Source organism: Phascolarctos cinereus, unplaced genomic scaffold (genome assembly GCF_003287225.1).
Source record: "Phascolarctos cinereus isolate Bilbo 61053 unplaced genomic scaffold, phaCin_HiC Scaffold_4;HRSCAF=312, whole genome shotgun sequence".
Classification (NCBI taxonomy): domain Eukaryota; kingdom Metazoa; phylum Chordata; class Mammalia; order Diprotodontia; family Phascolarctidae; genus Phascolarctos; species Phascolarctos cinereus.
Window position 1 is genome coordinate 250,675,761 of NW_027555847.1, and position 22,763 is coordinate 250,698,523.

Sequence of the window (22,763 nt, forward strand, 5' to 3'; positions counted from 1 at the left end):
CTAGGGACGCTCAGACCCTGGGTAGCTTGGAAAACCCGGACTAAATAATCCTGCGGCGCCCGGATCATCTCGGGCGCGCAGACTGAGCACGCGCAACAGGCCCCCTGGCGGGGCGGAAGCCCGAAGGGGGCGAGGACAGCGAGGCCGGGGTGCGGGCGGAGGAAGTGTGGTAGTTTCGCTTCCGGTTTTGTTAGGAATTTTCCGCTTCCCCAGCTGAGACTCTCCGTAGCTGAAAAAAATGAACCGATTCTTCGGCAAAGCGAAGCCCAAGGCGCCGCCGCCTAGCCTGACCGACTGCATCGGCACGGTGAGCTAGCACCGACCTTGGCCGAGTGGGACCCCCAACCCCCGCTGCCTTGTCTCACCTGCCGGGGACCCCGGCCCGGCCCTCTTCCCCCGGGATGCCGGGGGCGAATCTGCCCGAGATCCCGAGGGATCGGGCAGCGGGGGAGGGGGAGAGGGGCAGCGCTGCGTCCCCTTCCCCAACCCCATCCGGGGACCCTGGAAGCGAATCTGTACAACCGCAGGGGGAGGGGGGTCTTACCCCCGGGCATGGGTTGATGGTGGGGACCAGAAAGAATGAGGGGGCGGGGCGGGGGGGGATGAGAGAAAGAAAAGAACCTGGGGAGTTGGGGGAGATGCCTCCCACACCCCTTCCTCCAGGGGCCACTTCCCTTTCCTACGGGAAAGGGTCGAGGGGGAGGGGCCCAAGGTGTCAGCAGCCCCTGAGGGAGCAGGAACCCCGCTTCATTCCGTGTGGAATCTGGAGCCATCCATGTAGAATCTGGGGACAATAGTAGCTGACAGGAGCACACGTCTAGGTGCGTGGAGCTTAAAGGCTTGCCAAATGACTCACGCATGTTTTCTCATTTGATCTTCACGAGGTCCCTGGGAGGTAGGTGTTATTATTATCCTCTTGTTGCAGTTGAGGACTACTGAGGTAGACAAGAGGTTGAATGACTTGCCCCAAGGGTCACAATAAATTATCCGGTGGTATTTGAACCCAGTTCTTCTTGACATCAAGGCCAGCCCACTGCCTCTGGTCACCTGATTCCCTGCCGTTTCTATGTTGTAAGTTTTTTGAAAGCAAGAACTGTGTCCATTTTCATCACTGGATATCAAGGTCTAAATCAGAGGTAACAAGCATGAATGTGGCCCGCAACACAATTAAAATGTAATTAGGAAATACTTAGCAAAATGAAAATACAATAAAATAGATGTTATAAATAAGATAACAACATAAATAAAATAAAACATAGATGATGTCGAGGAAACCTGAGACAGATGGGAGGTTAAGTGACTTGCCCCAAGGGTCACATGGCAAAGAAAATGTCTAAGGCCGGATTTGAACTGGTCTTGCCGACTCCATTTGGGAGCTGGCTTCCTAGCTGTCAGTTAGCTCTAGTCTAGAGCAAGAATTCTTAACCTGGGGTCCTTGGATCCCCCTTTAATAAACAATTGTTAGTTAATAAACATTTATTAAACACCTACTATGTGCTAGACACTGTACTAAGCGCTGGGGATACAAATACAGAAAAAAGAAAGACAGTCTCTGTCCTCAAGGATATTACAATATAATCATGGACCCAGCAGGGAGCATAGTGAAGTCTGAGAAATCCTAAGGTGAGAAATGAAAAGATGTCCAGGCTGAGCTATCACTTCAAATGGAAGTTTGGAGTATACAGCCTCACCCTCCAATCAGAGAGGCAGAAAGAGGTGATGAGATTTAATACAAAGGCTGGTGGGATTTCATATCTTGGATTTCAGGGGATTATTGAAGGTGGATGGGGTGAAAAACACCTTTATTTTCATTTACCTCTAACTGAAATTTAGCATTTCCTTCAGTTATGATTCTTAAATTATTCTACAAAGAATCCATGGGCTTCACCAAACCTGTCAAAAATATACTTGTGTGTGCCATGGCACACAAAAAAATGGGTCAGAACCTTTGCACTTAATTCATCTGGATAGAATCTAGATGTCATCCCTTTTGTTTAACACACTGATTTCTTCAGTGTATGGAACTCTCTCAACCAAAGCAGACCAGCAACTGTTCTACCATTTACAGCCTCAGAAAATTGCCAGGTGCGCTAAGCAATCAAGTGACTTGCCCAGAGTCACAATAAATATCAGGTCAGACTTAGATTCATATCATCTTGACCCCAAGGGTAGTCCTTTACCCATGGTCATACTGTATCTCTGCTGCTACTATGTTGTAAGCTCTTTGAGGGTAAGAATTGTGTCCATTTTTCCCCCAAAGCAATTGGGGTTAAGTGACTTGCTCAGGGTCACACAGGTAGTAAGTATCAAGTGTCTGGTCTGAGGGCAGATTTGAACTCAGGTCTTCCTGACTCCAGGGCTGGTGCTGTCTCCACTGCGCCACCTAGCTGCCCTATATGTTTATTTTCATCATTATATCTTGGGGTCTAATAAGGAGATATCAAATACACATGCAGCTAACACTCCTAATTAAAATATAATTAGGAAATATTTAAACAAAATAAAAAATACAGTAAAACATACATAATGTTAATATGTGCTTTTCTAAGTGAATATGCAGCCCATTAGGTTTCTGTTTTGAGTTTGACACTACTGATCTTTTATAGTATTCTGTATATACTTTTATAGATTTGTGATCCTATCAGTTTGGGTGAATATTGCCTTCAGCAGATCTCAACCTATCCATACCTTATCAGCCTATAAGACTTTTGTCCAGGTCTTTACATATTTCCTCCACTAGGGGAACTGAGTGTTTATAAAGCCCTTAATAAATGGCTGTTGTTGAAATGGGAAGCGTTAGTTATCATTGTACTCAGGAGAAAACATACCTTCGCTTTCATCATTGATAATAATTCCTTATAGTTATATACGGTATTGTACACATCATTTTTGTTTATTACACGTTCATAGATTTAGCATTGTAAGGGATCTCAGAGGTCATCTAGTCTAAATGTTGTTTCACATGTGAGGAAACTGAGGTTTTGAGAGGCTTGCATAGATAATTAGTAACAAAATAACAAAAAATAATTGAACTCAGGACCCTTGACTCCAAGGGTCACTCTTTCTACTACATCTCAGTACCTTCACGATAAACCTATAAAGTATACAGGGAAGAGATTTTTATTCCACTTATTTGCTTCCCACAAATGAGGAAATTGAGTCTTAGAAAGATGAAGGGATTGAACTAAAGTTACCCAACCAGCAATAACATGGTCAGCCCTGGAACTCAGGTTTTCTGACTCTTGTCTATCATCTTTTACAACATAGTACATTAGGGGCAGCTAGGTGGCACAGTGGATAGACAACTGGCTGTGAAGTCAGGAGGACCTGAGTTCAAATCTGGCCTCAGACCAAACACTTGACACTTACTAGCTGTGTGACCCTGGGCAAGTCACTTAACCCCAATTACCTGAAACCCCCCCCAAAAAAATACAACATAGTACGTTACCATTCATCATTCTGAGATGTGAAAATTGTACTACAAGGTGTTTATTGAGAACCTCCACTAAAGTCCCACTCTCTGATGCCTTTTTATAGTGTGGCGGTAACCCTGGGTTCTTGAAAATGACCAGCCAAATGTTATGTTTTGTCACTTCCTACCAAGTTGGAAAGGCTTTAGCTATGGGCCCAATACCAGACTGAATGTCTGTTATGCCAGTGTGAACCTAAGTTCATTGCAGCCATGGGTGATAAGATTTTTGAGCACTGCAGTTCACAAAAACCATCTACTAAGCTTTAAAAGGCTTTACTGAACTGAACTGCAGGCTAAATATGAGTAGAATGATAAGGAACCTTAGGCTTCATTGAGAGGCCTCCTATGGAGATCAGGGAAGTGACAGCCCCAGTGTATTCTGTTCTGGTTAAACCACATCCTTCGGAGCATTATGAATGCCTCATTTTAGGAGAGGTATTGATAATCTGAAGGGTGCCTGGAGTAGGGTGATCAGGATGGTAAAGAGCCTTGAGATCATTCTGTAGAAAGATTGTTTGAAGAAATTAACCTGAAGAAGAGAAGACTTAGAGGAATATGATAACTGTCTACAAGTATTTAAAGGGCTTTCATGTAGAGAGAGATTCAGTTTGTTCTGCTTGTCCCCAGGCTAGAATTGGGAGCCCAGCCATGGGACAAAGAGACAGATTTACTCTAGATATCGGGAAAATCTTCCTCACTCTTAACGCTATCCAAAAGTGGAATAGGCTGCCCTAGATGGTTCCTCTCAATGGTCATCTTCAAGCAAAGACAAGAGGACCGTTATTGGGGATGTTATTGGAGGGATTCTTTTCCAGATGTGGGTTGTAGGAGGTGACCTCTGATGTCTCTTCTAATATTGAGATTCTCTGTTTCACTGTATGTCAGTGGGTGAAAGAGCCATGTCAGATAAAGCCATGAATCTTTGAACTATTTATTGAGAATACTTCATTTGTATGACTTATCCATAAAAATTAGTTAAACTAGATGACCTTTTTGCAGTCCTTGCAGCCGTGATTCTAGGGTAGGGGTATAGCGTCAGGGCAGTAAAGTGGCAACTTCATAATTTAAACAGATTATCTGTAGTTCCATAGATATAGGGGCCAGGGCATTGGACTGGGAAGCAAAAAGCCTAGATATTAGTAGCAACTCTGCTACTTACTAGTCACTGTGACCTCAGACAAGCCATTTACCTTATAAAATGGGAATAATAAGACTTGTCCTACCTATCTCAGAGTTATGAGGATTAAATGAGATATGGTATGTGAAAGCCCAAGGACTATACCAGTGTAAGGTGGTATTATTATCTATCACTCCCTTCTAAATGTGTATGTGTTCTCTTCCTTTTCTCCTCTTTTCTTTCTTCCATCTTCTCTCCTGCCCATGTGTGCCTGTATTACATAGTTATGTATTAAATTGAAGTAACTATTCTTTCTTTTCCTTCTAAAGGTTGATAGCCGGGCAGAATCAATTGACAAGAAAATTTCTAGACTTGATGCAGAGCTAGTAAAGTATAAAGATCAGATAAAAAAGATGAGAGAAGGACCTGCAAAGGTAAGATGAAATGGGCTTCGGAAGTTGCTGTATTATAGGAATTTTTATTTTTTTATTTTAAATTTTTATTTTTTTTATTTTATTTTTTCCATATGCTTTTGAGTTGAAAATGTTTTCTCCCTTTCCCCCCTCCCTCCCCAAGACGGCGCACAATCTGACCTAGGCTTTACATTTACGTACCCATTAAACATATTTTCACATTAGTGAAGTTTATAGGAATTTTTAAATGCTTAAGTGACTTAAATATCTTGGGAGGGGGAGCAAAGCATTGTAATAGATGCTATTGAGAATTACAGTAGAAACATATAAAGAGGACACAACTGAGTTAAATTCAACAAACATTTATTAAATGCCTATTATGTGCAAGGAATTTTAGAGGAATTCAAAGACGAATAAGATATGGTATTTTCTGTGAAGGAGCTTGCAACCTAGTAGTGGGGAGATTAGCCAAACACAGATAAGTGTAATATGGAATAAAGTTCAAAGATAAGTGAGCAGTACAAAAGAGATGTTCCTGAAGCATCTTTCCTAGACTCTCTTCTTTCTCTCCACACTCAAGGTAACCTCATTAGCTCCCATGAATTTAACTATCACCTCTCTGTAGCTCTCCCTTTCAGCCTTCCCATCTCAGAGTTCCAACCCAGCCACCACATACCCCTTCCACTTTGCTCTCTAGAATGCCTGTTCCATAGGCAACATCCTAAATCTTTTTTTTTTCACCCATTCCTTCCATCTAGCTATTATTGAAACCTGGCTCCCTTTTGATGACCCAGAGTCACCCTTTCCAGTACTGACTGCACCTTCACCCCTTGGCTTACTTGTCAAGTCAGAGGACTTCGAATACTTTTTACTTTGAGACTCTTATCACTGCCACTTTCTTTCCTTACCCCCATTGCTCAGTAACCTCTCTTCTTTTGAGGAGGAGGAGATATGCTATTTATATCTACGACCCAATCAAAATTCTGGTAGCTATTGTCTGCAGACTTCCAGGTTACTCCTCTTCTTTTTCTCTTCTCCCCAACTCCCTCCGTTTAGGAGACTTCAACATACATATTGACTCTCCTTCGAAGACAACTAACTGCTCACTTTCCATGAGCTATTCCTTCCCCCCCCCCAGCCATACACAAAGATAGTCATATCCTTCATACTGCTGTCATTCACAAATGTATTACCTCCATTTTCAGGAATTCTGAAATCCCCTTTTCTGACCACAGTCTATTGGCTCTTTCACCTCATTCTAATAAACCGTACTTTTCATCAACATTGTTATCTCCAATCCCTTGACCCCTCAGTTCTCTTCCTGGCCATCTTCCCTACAATCAGTCTCCACCTACTGACTTCATCGACTTCCTTTAAGTTCCAACTAAAATCCCATTTTCTAGAGGAAGCCTTTTCCAACCCCTCTTTAATTCTAATGCCTTTCCCTCTGTTAATTATTTCCTATGTATCCTGAATATGATTTATTGTATATATTTGTTTGCTTGTTGTGTCCCCTGTCAGACTGTGAGCTCCTTGAGGGCAGGGACTATCTTCTGTCTCTTTTTGTATCCTCAGCATTCAACACAGTGTCTGGTCTGGCACATAGTAGGCAATTTATTGACTGACATCTTAAACTCAAAATGTCCGTTTGTTCCTAAACCCTTTCCTCTAACAAACTTCTCTTTTTCTGTTGAAGACACCACCGTCCTTCTAGTATCCCACCTTTATAACCTCCATGTTACCCTTGACAGCTTACTCTTCCTTATCCTGCATATCAATAGTCAATAAACATTTATTAAACACCTGCTATATGCCAGGCACTGTGCTAAGCACTGGGGATACAAATGCCAAAAAAGAAAAATAGTCCCTGCCCTCAAGGAACTTACAATCTAATGGGGAAAGACAACACACAAAAGGAAGCTAAAAGGTAGGAGGGAGGAGAAGGCAGCCAGCTTGGGACATGGTGAAGTCCCAGAATAGTGCAGCCAAGTGAGAAATGAGATGTCTGAGCTGACCTTTCTCCTTAAATGGAGGTTTGAAGTTCCTGGCCCCACCCTCCAGTCAGAGAGGCAGAGGGTAATGATGAGGTGGAGTACCAAGGCTGGTGAGGTCTTGCAGGATGAAGAGGTTATCCCACTAATGAGCTTCCTGGGGGGTGATGGAAAAGTCAGTCAGATAAGTCTTAAAGGAGTGCAGCTAGGTAAGAAATGAGGAGAAATAAATATCTCAGTTGTCGCATCTTGCCGTTTCTACCTTTACAGCTTCTTTCAAATCTGACCAATTTTCTCGTACAGCCACATAGTTCACCTTAGTTCAAGTCCTCTGGCTTATTGCAGCATCCTCCTAATGAGTTTCCTTCCTCAAGTCTCCAGTCTGTCTTCCCCAAGCTGTCAAAGTAATTTTCCTTAAATACAGCTCTGACCATGTGACTCTCCTATTCAGTTAAATCCTTTGGCTTCCTGTTACCTCTGGGATAAAATATAATCTCTGGTTCAGCTTGTACCAGACCCCAGACCTATCTTTCCAGCCTCATTGGACACTACTCCAAATCCTGCATCCTTTGACCCAGCTGAACAATGGTGTTTCTCATCTATAGCAAGTCAGTTCCCAGTACCTTTCATCACACCGGCCCAGGATCCCCTCTTTACACTGCCTCAAAGACCCTTTCTTCCCTTAGAACATAGCTTAAGCACCATCTTCTGCAAGAAGTCTTTCCTTGCTCCCTCAGTCACTAGAATGCTGCTTCCCAGAGTACCTTTTTTTAAAAAACTACTTTGTATATGTATTTGTGTTTATTAACTTTATATTTTTATAAATATATTTATTAAGAAATTTATTAATAATTTATTTTATATATACACTTATATATATACTTATATATGCTTTATATGCTGTCTTCATAAATACTTTATACATAATGTTTATGTACATAATTTATATGTTGTCTCCTCCATTAAAATGTAAGCTCCTTCCAGTAGGAGTTGTTTCCTTCTTTGAACTTATATCCCCAGTACCTGGCACTGTACTTGGTATATAGTAGGTAGGCTCTTAACAAATACTCACTGATTGATTGACCAGGGAAAAGCCCAAGAGAAAGGGGTGACGCTGATGAAAGAAGGGACAGACAGGACGGGGTAGGGCAGGACTCAAAAGGCAGAGGGTGGAAATGATGATCTCTGACCCAGAGGTTTGACTGGAGTAAAGATGAGAACTGGGACTCTGCCCCAGTAGTGAGCCTTGGGCTTGCCCGCTACTATCTTATTACCTTTAAGACTTTATAGGGTAGGTGAATTTTCACTTCCATGGAACTAGTGATTTCAGGAGGTTAAACAACAATCTAATGAATTGTTAGAATAGTGTTTAGGGAGGGCATGGTTTAATGGGGGCAACTTGGAATTTTGATTGGGAAGATCCAGGTACTACGTTGTATACACTGGGGATACAAAGAATGAAATAATCTCAGTTTACAATGAGCTTATATTATTTGGGAGACAATAAGTACATATATAGGGAATATACATATATAGGGAGTAAACACAAAGGTGAGTTTGGTTTTGGGTCATAGAATTCAAGGACATTTAGGTAACATGGATAGAGATGAACTCCAGTGATAGATCTGGGCTGGATTCATAGCTTTCAGTCTATGCTGCTTAAAGAATGATAGTTGAAGCCATGAATATTCTAACTCCCCAAGAATTAAGAGTAAAGAGAGGATGGTAGAGGCTACTAGGACATAGCCTTGGCGCATCCCCAGATTTATTGTGGAGGAAGAGCTAGTGTCACCACAATTCTGCTAGCAGGGAGTGAAATTGGAGAATTTGTACAATTTATACAATTTGACTGGGTCAGTTTTCAGCTTCTTTAAATTCAAGTGTAATTTTCTTTTTGCTTTCAGAATATGGTAAAACAGAAAGCCTTGAGAGTGTTAAAGCAGAAACGAATGTAAGTTATTGCCATAATCTCCCTAAATCAAACTTGTTTCATATAAAGAAAAATACTTTTCTTTTTTTATGTTTTAGCTAACATTTTATGAGCGTTCTCATTTTACTGAGTATTTACATATACAGTTATGTGAGGCGAGTCACTTTATTACCTTACTCATTGTCCTCGTAAAATGAAGGGGTTGGACTAAATGATCTTCTGAGGTCACTTCTAGCTCTAAACTTTATGATTCTATGACCTGGTTTTTTTCCCCTGCAAGTACTGTAAAGTAACAGAAAGTTTAGTATCTCCATAGCGTCTGCCATTGGCTACATCGTACAACTCTTTGTGGGGATTTTCTCCATCCCAATTGCATATTATAGACCCATCCCTTCTTTATTTTCAATGATGTCAGCATTTTAGTATATAGTTAATTATTAATTATCTAGTTTGAATAGATAATGAAGTTTGTAAAAAAAAATTCTCAGGGCAGCTAGGTGCCACAGTGGATAGAGCACTGGCCCTGGAGTCAGGAGGACCTGGGTTCAAATCTGGCCTCAGACACTTGACACTTACTAGCTGTGTGACCTTGGGCAAGTCACTTAACCCCATTGCCTACAAAAAAAAATTCTCCTTTCTTATCTTCATGTTTTCAGACATCTTTTGTGCATTCACTTGCTTTTTTGTATTAGTATCAAAGAATGGAAGAGAGAAGTAAAATGCAAAATTGGTATTGCTCCTTGTTAGCCAATTTTATGTAAAAGTTTCCAGGGTGGAATTGATAGAAATAGTTAAAATAAAGATTGGGGATTATAATGTACCTTTCATTTTCCCATGCTGTCCTTGTCTACCTTTAGCATAAACAGTAAAAAGAAAAATACAAGAAATTTGTTTAGCTGATTGAATTTAAGTGTTTAATAGTTTGAAGTTGATAAGTGTTTTGTTTAAACTTATGTACTGGTTGCATTCCAAAAGTTCATATGTAAGTTGGTTGATTAAAACTCTGGACACATTTCTAATAGAAACATTGCCAAAAAGAGATATCACTGAGTCTCAGGATAACCCAAGTGTACCTGTTTAATCTGTGGCATGGCTGAACTTCACTGTGAAATCTGTCTTTATTTCTGTGAGAAAAACGTGGTCTAAGTTTCTGCTGGAAAGAGCATGAACTTATGGCAGCGTAGCACAGGACAGCAGTTGTCAGTGTAGTCTGAACACCTGTAGGACTCTCTGAATTCCTTTCGGGGATTTTGTGAGGACAAGACTTTTCATGGTAACATGAGGTCATAAAAATAAAGACATTTTAATTTCTAATGCAGTAAGATAGATGTAACCCCTATACACAAAACCTTGCTGAGGTCCTCAATAATTTTTAAGAAGTGTAATGGGATCCTGAGACCAAAAAGTTTGAGATTGCAGGCATAGAGAATAGAAGATTTAGGTTCAGATCACCTCTCTGTCACTAGTTATGTGGTCATGGGCAGGCAATTCACTTAACCCCTCTGAGACTCAGTACCCTCATCTTTCAAATGGGGATAATAATAACTGGTAATAATGAACTACCTCACAATATGTGAGGCTCAAATGAGATAATTTTTTTTGTATTTTAAGCATTTTGTAATTTTAAAGCACTATGTAAACTATATAAATGTCTATCATTATTATTATTATTAGTTATCCCTTTAGGCCCTTCCTTTCCCTACCCCCCAAAAGAAATTTCCTCTTTATATTATACCACAATAGGAACTCTCTTTTCTTCTTCCCCTCACCCCCATCTGCCTGAACTGCTGCAGGGATTCTGGTGAGGGTGGGAAGGGGCATAAATAGTAGAAGGTTCCCAGAGGGGCAATGAGGTGCCAAAGTGAATAGAGCACAAGAAGACCTGAGTTCTTAAATCCAGCCTCAGATACCTACTAGCTATGTGACCCTTAATCACTTAACCTCTATTTGCCTCAGTTTCCTCACCTGTAAAATGAGGATTATAATAACATCTACCTCCCAAGGTGGTTGTAAGAATCAAAAGAGATAATAATTGTAAAGGGCCTGACATATAGTAAGTACTATATAAATGTTAGCTGTTATCATTGCTGTTAATAAGAGTGAGGATTGATGGATATAGATAGGGGATTTTAGCGGTTGGACATGGGTTTCAAATACTTTCCAGAGAGGGCAGGTGCTCCATGGATGAAAGAAGTAGAGAATAAGAAAGATACTAAAAGCAGTCACTCCCTTTGGGTATGAGAGTGGTAGAGTGAGGACTTAAGTAAGACAGGTGGGCCAGCAGCAGTCTTTGAAGAGCATCACTTTCCTCAGGCAATGGCAGTTCCAGAAACAGAACCAAAGTTTCCTTGTGATCCAGAGCAGAGCAGAGAGAAGATAGACTGACCTCTGTGATGTAGGTTGAGGTTGTGCAGACTACAGATTTGATGAATTGTGATCATTTGATATGTCTGACAGACAGGATCCTCTGGCAGTTGTGGGAATTAGGCAAAGCAAGGCTTTGCCGAATCTTGGTGAATAACCAGACAACCTGGTGACTTCTGATTCCAGCTTTGATGACATCCCCTTTCAGCAGCACTCATTGTGATACTTTTTTCCTGACTTCCACAATATTGACTCGTGTTTAACATTCTCTCTTTGAATGTGAATAGGTATGAACAACAACGGGACAATCTTTCACAACAGTCTTTTAATATGGAACAAGCAAATTATACCATCCAGTCATTGAAAGACACCAAAACAACGGTAATAAATAAAATCATTTGTATAAATTTTAAGATCTATTGGAACCATCACATGTACTTAAAATTTTTTACCTTTCTAGGTGGATGCTATGAAATTAGGTGTAAAAGAAATGAAGAAAGCATACAAGCAAGTCAAAATTGACCAGATTGAGGTGAGATTATGCTGTTTTCTGTCAGAATGGCTCAAACTGGTGTTAAATCTTTATATTTTTAGTAATAACTATATTTTTAATAAATCACTAAAATGGGATTTTCTTTCAGAAGGGATGGGGTGATTATATTAACTCAAGTTGCTCCCAACCTTTTTCATTTAAGAATTTAGTTTTCAACTCATCATCTAAGGAAGCAGCCATCTGTAAAAAGAACAGTGTGGGGCAGCTAGGTGGTGCAGTGGATAGAGTACCGGCCCTAGAGTCAGGAGGACCTGAGTTCAAATTCAGTCTCAGACCAGACATTTGACACTTACTAGCTGTGTGACCCTGGGCAAGTCACTTAACCTCAGTTGCCTCAAGGAAAAAAAAGACAGTATGCTCCTTAACTGGAAGGGGTTGAGACTTCCTTTCTGGGACTGTAGAAATTTGTCAGTGTTTTCATTCTTTGCTTAGCTTTAACAGGAAGATTTTTAAAGGCAGTAAGAGTAATCTCACCCTAGACTCTGATGCTGTATCTGCAGAGGGACAGCCTTGCTGGATCTTTCAGTAAAGGAAAAAGAGCATTCACTCTTTATTTTTTCTAAGTCTTATAGAAACACTTGCTTTTTTCCAAAGTATCTCTTTAACTGTTACCCCCCAAACCCTCTACCATCTCCACAAAACCTCTTTATATATATATAAACTGTACATAAGTATACTTTCTGCAACATAGGTTAAACAAGGGAAAGGTTTGTTGAAGAAATAGCCTTTGCTACAAATACTTAAAATGGTAAAATTGACTAGATTAAAATAGAATGTCATACTTTCCATCTAAGTATGTGTTTTAAAGAAAGTGAAGCCTTTGGTGTCTCTGGTGTATTTATCTATCATCCCATGCTTTGTGTGCCATGCCCTCTTCACTTGTTCTATGATCTTTCTGCCTCTCTTCCGCCTGCTAGATCACAAATGTCCATTGTCTGTTTCTCTCCCACCAGCTTACAGATCTGTCTGCCTCTTGTGTCTGCCTGCCTTGCTCCCTTTTTCCTGTGTCTTCTGTCTGCTTCCCTGCTGTCTTCTGCTCATCCTTTTGTTTACCTCTATCTGAATATTTCTATGGACATGTTAATTGTGTTTCACCTGGTTTTTCTATCTTCTCTCTGTCATTCTTTCTGTGTTTGAATCTTATTTTCTTTGTTCTGCTTTTGTGTGTATTGTTTTGAATCCCATTATTAATTTTTGTTACTTTTCCTAAACTTTTTCATTTTTCTAAAATTTCTTTTGGTCTTCTGTTTCCTTTTCTTTTTTCTATACACGTATAACTCATTTCTCCTTGAACTTCTAACTTTTAGTTCACATTCTTTAGTGTGTTTGTTTCTCCGTCTTGGCTTGCTTATTTTTCCCCCCTTTTTATGTTCGTTTAAGTCTTTGCCAATTCTTTGTGGTTGGGAGGGGGGCGCTATTTTCCATATCTTCCTGTAGGTCCCTTGGCTGTAGAGCCCGTTGTAGTTGTTAGTACGTTTCCCAAGCGTTTGGAAGATCTCTTTAGCTTTCTTTGTACTTTCTTTATACAGTCCTCTTGTTCTTAGTCTTTGCCTGCTCTGTTTCTCTTTGTTATTAACTGCTGCTTTTATTTCTTTCTCTATCTCTTTTACTTTGATGTTAGCTAATTTTTTTAGTGGACTTATACTATTGGACCTCTCGAGATTGATACTTAGAAATGCAGAAGCGTGGCTCTAGCAATTTCTCTCTTTTAACTTGGTGTATATTATTTTCTACCTTTTTTTTTTTTTAAAACCACCACACACATTTTGGACTAGTTTTGAAATGCTTTGTATCACATCTCCAAAGGGATAAAATGGCACCAGTTTCATACTTTGATGTTAACAAGCACCAATGGTTGTGGGAATATATCACAAGAACTGGATAAGTTAAAACGGGAAAACGAGCAAAGGGTGTGTGGGTACTCTGAAATAGCCTAAAGGTTGTGTGCCACTCTTTTTGGCATAGCTTATTTTTACTACTAAAAACCTTCAGCAATTCTTAGTCTCTTGGGCAGGTTAAGAATAGATCTGAATGCAGCAGTTCTTACATGTGTGGTATTCTTTGCTTACATCTAAGTTCAAGGCCAGGTATAGGACAGCTGTGTTGTGTAGTCTTAGAGGGAATTTCAGTTTTGTTCATTTCTGGCCTTGGATATTAGAATGCGGTCAGCTCTGATATAGACATGCAGACCACCAAATTAGGGATGATTGAGTTCCTCTCATCCCTCATCACTATACCTTTACTGAACCTGTTTCCATCTGTCCATCTAACATAGTTATACTTTTTTTATATATATAATTGATTTATCTATAGTTTTCAGCATTCACTTCCATATGATTTTGAGTTTTAAATTTTCTCATCCTCCGTTTCCTTCTCTTCCCCAAGATGGTGTACAGTCTGATAGACACTTTACTTATACATTCAAAATATAGTTATTCTTTGTTTTGTTGGAGGGTTTTTTTTTTGCTTTTTTTTGGCTAGGCAGTGGGGTTAAGTGACTTGCCCAGGGTCACACAGCTAGTAAGTGTGATGTGTCTGAGGCCAGATTTGAACTCAGGTCCTCCTGAATCCAGGGCCAGTGCTCTATCCACTGCTGCCCCAAAACATAGTTATTCTTAACCTGGGGACTGTGATAGTCAAGGGATCTGCAAATTTGTTCTTTTTAGTATTTTGATAACTTTTAATACAATAGGTTTCCTTTGTAATCTTAGGTATTTTATGCTTTTAAAAACATTTTTGGAAATGGGGTCCATAGCACAGAAACAGTTAATAAGTCTGACCTAATAGGAGCCTCACTTTCTATCTTTCATCAGTGCCATCCAGCAGAGCTTCACACTTCTCCTTGCCTATGTAACAGGATTTCCTCATTTCCTAATGCCTTCAGTGGCAATGGGTTGCTTTTTTGGCAATTATTCAACTCCTGCTTTCATCCATTAACTTAGATAATCAAGGGTTGCCAGTAGAGATGTTTACTTAATTTATATGTTTATCTAAGTCTCCTCTTACGGAAAGTTTGAGGAAGACTCTTAAGTTTAAAAGAAAAAATTAGCATATTTACCCACACATTTCTCCCATTTTAAGTAATTCTTTGTTACTAAAAAGAGGCAGGAATTATGTGAATAAAGCTGTCTGTTGCTGTTGTGTATGACATTTCCTGCACTGTTAATCCGATGTTCTCTTTTATTTTCTACCAACAGTTTTTCTGGGGCTTTGCCTCTCTCCCAGTTTTCCCATTAAATTTCTTCTTCCTTGACCATTTAACTTCTCCAGACAAGCTCTTAGCGTAGTTCCTCCTGCTGCTAATAACCAAAGCCTGATCATTTCCTCAAAATTGGAGGGGGAGGGTACAGAAAAAGAAAATAATATGTGAGTCAGTGCTTTTTAAAAAATTCATTTAGGATATACAAGACCAATTAGAAGATATGATGGAAGATGCAAATGAAATCCAAGAAGCGCTGAGCCGGAGTTATGGAACCCCAGAGATTGATGAAGATGACTTAGAGGCGGGTGAGTAACAGAGATCCGATTGTTTATGGTCCTTTCCATTCAGTGCTTGGGACTGCCAGTTTTCCATAAGAAAAGGCAAAAATTATGACATAATTCAAGGAAAAGAGAATATGAAACAGAAATGTCAGGAATTTTAGTTATCTTTTCCATTTAGCAGCTCTCATTAACTGAAACTCACAAGGAAGAATTAGGGAGGCAGGTGTCGCTGAGAACCTTCAGGGTGGTGTTCATACATTTTCCATTCTTGTCTTTTCTGGAAGGAGAGACTTTCTTTTTCCTGTCTCTTTGTTTCTTCAATTCCCTTTTCTTTAGAATCAGTAAAGCAGAAAGAAAAAAAAGAAATACTATGGAAAGAGGCATAGATGACCAGCCTCAGTCAGAGGGATCCCTGTATTGGATAGGGTAGTAAGACATTTGAAATTCTAGCCCTTCAAACTCCATTGTTTTATACAATGTTTTTCCTTTTTCTTTGGATTCCTTTACCATTCTACTCCACACTTCATTCTTTCTTTTAACCTGTTCTCTATCTGATTTTTCATAATGTTTTGTCCACAACAAATGTTTTTTCTTCATAAAAGTGATTAGCAGTGATTTTTTTTTTCCGAACTGGTCATCTCACTGTTCTACCAACTTCAAGAAGCTTATGAGAGGCAGCTAGGTGGCACGATGGGGCAGCTAGGTGGTGCAGTGGATAGAGCACCCACCCTGAAGTCAGGAGGACCTGAGTTCAAATGCGGCCTCTGACCAAACACTTGACACTTACTAGCTGTGTGACCCTGGGCAAGTCGCTTAACCCCAATTGCCTTAAAAAAAAAAAAAGCTTATGACATACTTTAGAACTCCATTTTTTAACCTTTTTTGTGCTTTAGGCCCTTTGGCAGCTTGGTGAAGCCTGTGAACTTCTCAGAATAGTGTTTTTAAATCTATAAAATAAGAAAACCAATTATATTGAAATGTCAAAATAATTTTTAATTAAAATAATTTTTTAAAAAAGATAATGGACCTCAGGTTAAGAAGCCTTGCTGTAGAGAAATCAGTATCACCCCTTTTAAGTTCCAGGCCCCTCAGAAAGTCCTTACTGGTTTTCTAAGGACTAATTAGACTATTTGCAGCAATATTTTGTCAGGTCTGGACATTGTTTTTTGTTTCTAACCACTTTCCTTTGTGCTTCTATAGTCCTGTTTTCGTTATGGGTTTGATCCTTGAAAATACTTGACTTAACATTGAAAGCTGTTTAAAGCTGCTGCAGTATTAGCTAAAAGTTGTTCTTTTAAGCACTACAACTTTTGCAAGTTTCTTCAGCATTGTATCCGTTCTTAAAGACCATAGAATTTAAAGTACAACAAAAGAGAGTAATGAAACACATGTGTATGGTACAAAATCCAGCACTTGTCTGAGTGAGAACTAATTATAACTAAGGTGGAGAAACCAGCTTAATCCAGTTTCCTTTTGGGTCAGATATTGTGAGTCAGCCTAGTGGCAGTAGAAGCACACATGCATGATCTTTACCATCATAAAATGAAACTATATCAAAATTATTGCTTATCCCAAGTAATTGGCAGAGCAAACTTTTAAACTAAGGTCCTGATTTCAGATCCACAAGGCACTTACTGTAAGATATTACCAACTAGTAGAGAAAATAAGAAATATACACATGAAAACGTAACCACAAGTGTAAAAGATAACCATATAAAGTCATTTAATTAACAATGACATTAATTGAAATAATACTGTAGTGATTATTACTTGGTTCCATAGGAAACAAGTTATAAACATAAAGTGTTTCCTTTGGCCAAAATACAAAATATAAAAACTTAAATTAGTTCTTTACAAGGAATTGATTTCATACAGATATGTCTCATTCCTCCCAACACCTTTTCCCTTCATTAATTGGCAGATGAGGGTGTCCTTAATACCAGTCATGTTAAACTCAAATATAAATGGAGGCCATTAGACTATACATAACCATCCTCATGGGCTGCAGATTGACAATTTTAAAATATAAAGTTGTCTATATTTTGTTGTATTTTTATTTTGTTGAATATTTCCCAATTACATTTTAATCTGGTGCAGACTGCATGTCTGACACTTTTGCTCAAGACTGTACCACTCCCTCAGTAATACTTTGTACCATAGTCCCTGGCCGGAAAAATGAGTGCCATCCAATATGGAACACTTTTATCTGGTTTTCAGGTTCTCTTTACTCAGGTAGGGAACAGAAAGGATTTGTGTGTCTAATTGTCAATTATGTTATAACTGCATCAGGATGGGGCCTAGTCATAATGTATGTAACATTGTGACAGTGGGCAAGCCATTTAATCTTCATGTCCTCAATTTCTTCATCTGTAAAATGATGGGGTTGACCTAGATAAACTCTGAGGTCTGGCCAGCTGTAAAACTGTTCTTATGATCCAACATTGGTTATAATTTCATAGACTTAGAGTTGCAGGGGACCTCAGTTTGACTAAGACAGTGGTTCTCAAACTTTTTGGTCTCAGGACTCCCTTTACATTCTTAGGAATTAATGAGGAATTTCTTTTCCCTCCAAGAGCTTTTGTTTATGTGGGTTATGTCCGTTGATATTTACTGTATTAGAAATTAAAACTTCTTAGTGTTACTATGAAAATAGTTTTGACCTTACAGACCCTTTGAAAGGGTCTCTGGGACCTGTAGATGTCCCCAGATCACACTCTGAGAACTTCTGGTCTAAGCTAACCTCATTTTATAGAGGAGAAAGCTAAGACCAAAGTGGGCAAGTGAATTGTCCAAGATCACACAGAGATAGTGAGTTGCAGAGGCTAGACTTGAACCCATGTCCTTTGACTCCACCAAGTCCTCTTTTCCACAGCAACATGCTGCTGGCCTTTCCCATGCTGCTTTTTAAAAAATTTTTCCTACTAAGAAGACAAGTTCAACAAATGAATTAACATATATGAACCAAAGGAATTTCTTACGCCTTTTCACACTTACCAAAATGCCATTAATTTTCTTGGCATTTTGGTTGTCTAATTTCTCAAATATATTTTTCCTAGAAAATTGACTAGTTAATACAGAGTTCATTGGTTTTCTTTCAGAATTGGATGCACTTGGTGATGAGCTCTTAGCTGATGAAGACAGCTCTTACTTAGATGAAGCAGCATCTGCACCAGCAATTCCTGAAGGTGTTCCCAGTGATGCAAAAAACAAGGTGAGAAGGTTGTTTTTTGATAGGAAAATAAGGTTTTATTCTTGACACTCAGCCATGAGAATTTGAAAGGCACTTATGAAGTATCTAGGTGAGAAGAAGTGTTAACGGTCCTTATTCCTCTAAGCTCAGTTTTAACTTAATCCAGTTTTCCTGCAGTGAAATATAAGTGTAGTCCAACAGATGATGCATATTGATATAGAAATACTGCTGGCCAGTAAACGCTGCAGTCCATGTTATCATGATCATCATATAACATTTATAAGTTAACATAAAATAGATGTCAATTTTTGACATCTATTTTTATATTTTCTCCAACTATTGATATAATTTGTTTTAAATATGATTTACTTTGCTAATTATTTCCCCCATATTGAGTTGTCTTTGATAACTGCAAATCCTTTACATAGGAACACAGACTACATACAGGCAATAAGTGGGAGAGCTAGTTTTGAATCCAGGTCCTTCCACTATTCATTATGCTGCCTCTCATTTTATATCAGCCATTTACACTTATGGAATAGTGAAGAGATTGCACTTAAGTGTATATAAATTCCCCATTAATATGCTATTTGTGTGTAAAGCCTTTAATTTCTGTATATTAAAAGACTTTGTTCTGTATTGAAGTATTTCAAGACATCATCAGTCAGGTGGTGAGAATTGAAGAGGGGCTAGGAGGGACCTAATATACTATGAGTTTAGTTGGCTTTTTTCCCCCCCAAGGGAGAGAATCAAGAGGCATAGGAATAGTTATCAGTCTTTGAAAACAACTCCTTCTTCCTTTTTATATAGGATAAACAGGGAGGACAGGCCTACCTGTGACTCCTAAAAGCCTAACTCTTAATGAGGGAGAGGAAGCTGTATCCTGGCTTTTTCCAGGACCTAAAGCTTTCTCTGTTCTGGCACATGAGTATAACATGCCCCTCTTCCTCCTGACCTTTCCCCTGTTCCAACATTGTGTACAAGTTGAATTACTGGAATCTACACTCATCATTAATAGAAATATTACAATATGTCATTGTCTACTATAGTGTGTTAGTGAAGGTATCTTCACTTTAGATGAGTTAAGTCAGAGTGATTCAAGAGACCAAGAAAGGAATGTGCTTCACTAGGAAGTGAAGAGTGTGTGTGTGTGTGTGTGTGTGTGTGTGTGTATGTGTGTGTACACATACATAAAATTTACACATATAAACATATGCACATACACATACATATAAATTTAAATAAGAAAATTACATTAGGAGAAAAAGACTTTCTCCCCAGTTTTTTCTCTCTTTTAAACTATTATACCCACTTTTTTCAACTATATTTCTCTTTTGTTTTCGTGCTTCCTTCTTTTTTCCTCTTTTCCCTGTTCTCTGTTCTAGCCTTCTCTGTCTTCTTCTCTTTTCCTCCTATGAATTTCTTGGTTCCTTCATTTTTCCATTTCTCTTCTCATTTCTTTAAAAGCTTTCTCTTTTGTTTCTCTCTTTACTGATAATTGGGGTTTGTTTTGTTTGATGGACTTTGGTAATAAGTTTTTTGCTAATGATTGGTTATAAATTTTTTATATGTGTGATATTAAGAGCTCTTTTTCCCCCTTCAGGATGGTGTACTGGTGGATGAATTTGGATTGCCACAGATCCCAGCTACATAGAGCTATGTCTTTAACACTATGTTATGTATAATAAACACACATTATGGAAAACTGGGAAATATTTCCAATGTCACCGTAATCAATTTGCATATCTTTGTTCCTTTTCCTGAAAAAGTTTAGTACACTAATGTTTTTCATTTAGAGAACTGATTCATTTAATAGGAACTTTCTTTATGTAAGATTTTAAAATTCCTTCCATCTTAAGGAAGAAAAACTTGTAAAATATTGGTGGTTGTATAGGACTTCTGTTTTCATTTATTTATATTTTATTTCTGAAATTATTAAAACCAAGGATATGTGATTTCTTTAAATTCTTTAATTTCCTGATAGCTTGATAAAAGAAGTGATGTATTTATAAGGCCTACTTCCTTATCAAGATTATTAAACTATTTTGGACCATTCTTATAATTCTAAAAATAGTTCAAATATATATACCATTGTGAAATCAGGCACTAATTTAAAATGTCTTTAATTGAGATGTAGGTTTTGTTGTGTCTTCACGTCAGTGAATCATCACTGTTTTCAATATTTACATTGGCTTTCTTCCTATGCTTTTTGTCTTAAACCTGGATAAAGTTTTAATTCTAAGGTTTCCTCAGTATTATAGTTGAGTTGTAATCATTAATGAAATTACATCCTAACACTTAAATGTATTTATACTCAATAAATATTTTTAAAAAGGATATAATAACACTTCCTTCAACGTAAAGGCTCCACTAAAAACCAAAATTTGCCAATGACAATGTGTCGTGGACAGTGACAGTATGGTAGAAAATGCACTAGATTGAGTGGCAGAAGACCTAGACCCTAGGTCTGCTGACCAGCTGGGTAACTTTGGATTAGTCAATTTATCTGGGCCTTAGTCACCTTGTGTGCAGCATAGTGGTCATCATAGTCACTTACCTGTCTTACAGTTGTTGCAAAGATTAAATGAATTAATATGGGATTGTAGATTTTAGAGCTGGAAGGGATCTTAGAGATTTTCTAGTATAACTCCATTATTTTACAGATGAGAAAACTGACGCCTAGAACAGTGAAGTGAGTTGCCCAAGGTCTCACAAATAGTAAGTAGGAGAGCTGGGATTCAAACCTGAGATCTCCTAACCACAAATCTAGTGTTCTTTCCATCATACTGTGCCACTTCACATATGTGTTCAGTAACATATGGACACTCTTTGTAAAGTACTATACAAACAAAATATTTTTACCATATAGGTGCTCAATAAATATTTGTTGAATAAATATTGCTGGTGAGAATTGCATGTAATGTTTATCACTGAGGTATTGGTTATGGTTTTTACTACAGACACCTTACCTTATGGTCTGTATTATATTGTTGCATTGCTTTAATCTCATCTCTGGTGGCCTATCGCTGATGCTGAGTAATAGAAAGGAGGACAACAAAAAATAACGTTTTAGCCTTCTAGGCCTCTATTTTGGGAAAATAACTCTAGCACAACATTTATACCTATAACACACGTATCCTGTTTGCTTATTCTGTTTTTCACTTTTTCCTGGGGTGATATTTTCTGGGCTTTCAGACGTTAATAAGGGACAGTAAGAGCAACTTCTTATTCCACCATCTTGGCTCCTGGAAGCAGAATCCCTATTCTTCAGTTTTTGAAGGTAGGCATTGTGTTCTGAAAGCCTTGGACCAGTAATGACTTTCAGACTACCCTGCACATAAGCAGAGTCAAACTAAAATAGAAATTAGTTGACTCTTAATTGACTTAGAAAACCACAAATTAGCATTATCTGTATTGTGTTGTATTTTTATTTGTTTTGTTATAAACTTCCTAATTACATTTTAATCTGAATTGAATCTAGCAGCAAGTTTGGTACCTCTGCTTTCCATAACCCAGAGAAGCCATAGAATTAAATTCAAGATAAATAGTAAGTATCTACTTACTATGTGCAGTTCACTGTCTTGGGTGATTGAAGGTGTACAAAGAAGAATGAAACTGGGGCAGCTAGGTGGCGCAGTGGATAGAGCACAGCCCTGAAGTCAGGAGGACCTGAGTTCAAATCAGGCCTCAGACCAAACACTTGACACTTACTAGCTGTTGTGACCCTGGGCAAGTCAACTAACCCCAATTGCCTCGAAACAAAAAAACAAACAAAAAGAATAAAACTCCATATTCTTAGGTATTTATATTCATAGGGGGAACAGGCAAGTGTACAGATAATTATAACAAAAGGCCAAATATGATATGCCATAAGGTGAGGTACAAATAAAATGCTATGGAAATTCAGAGGGAAAGATCCTATCCAGTTTGGGAGTGGGTCAGGAAAGACTTCATGAAGGAGATGGTACTTGGGTTGGGCCCTGAATATCACAAAGTAGCAGACACAGTAAAGGAACAGCTCTATCAGTAGAGAGGCCCAATAATTCATGAAAGAATATCAAGGGAAAGGTCGGTAATAATACTGATAGTCTAAGCTTTCTCCTCAAGAGTGTACAGTTGTACATGAGTAATAAGGTAAACTAGCAAGCTCGGTGCAGAAAGCTAATTCCATCTCCTGGTGATTCCTGAAAGAAGGAAGTATATCAAACACTTAAAAGAAATTGTGGACCTTTTTATCAAAAAAAAAGGCT

At 38.6% G+C, this 22,763-nt stretch overlaps 1 protein-coding gene across 1 annotated transcript; it reads left to right on the forward strand.

The window, feature by feature from the left end:
* Positions 1-133: 133 nt before the first annotated feature.
* CHMP5 (charged multivesicular body protein 5) lies at positions 134-21,409 on the forward strand. The gene is made up of 8 exons (XM_020967384.2): positions 134-307; positions 4,919-5,023; positions 8,898-8,944; positions 11,575-11,668; positions 11,748-11,819; positions 15,239-15,347; positions 18,422-18,534; positions 20,117-21,409. Exons 1-8 carry the CDS (start codon positions 239-241, stop codon positions 20,165-20,167), a joined length of 660 nt encoding a protein of 219 aa, XP_020823043.1. The 5' UTR covers positions 134-238; the 3' UTR covers positions 20,168-21,409.
* Positions 21,410-22,763: the final 1,354 nt, after the last annotated feature.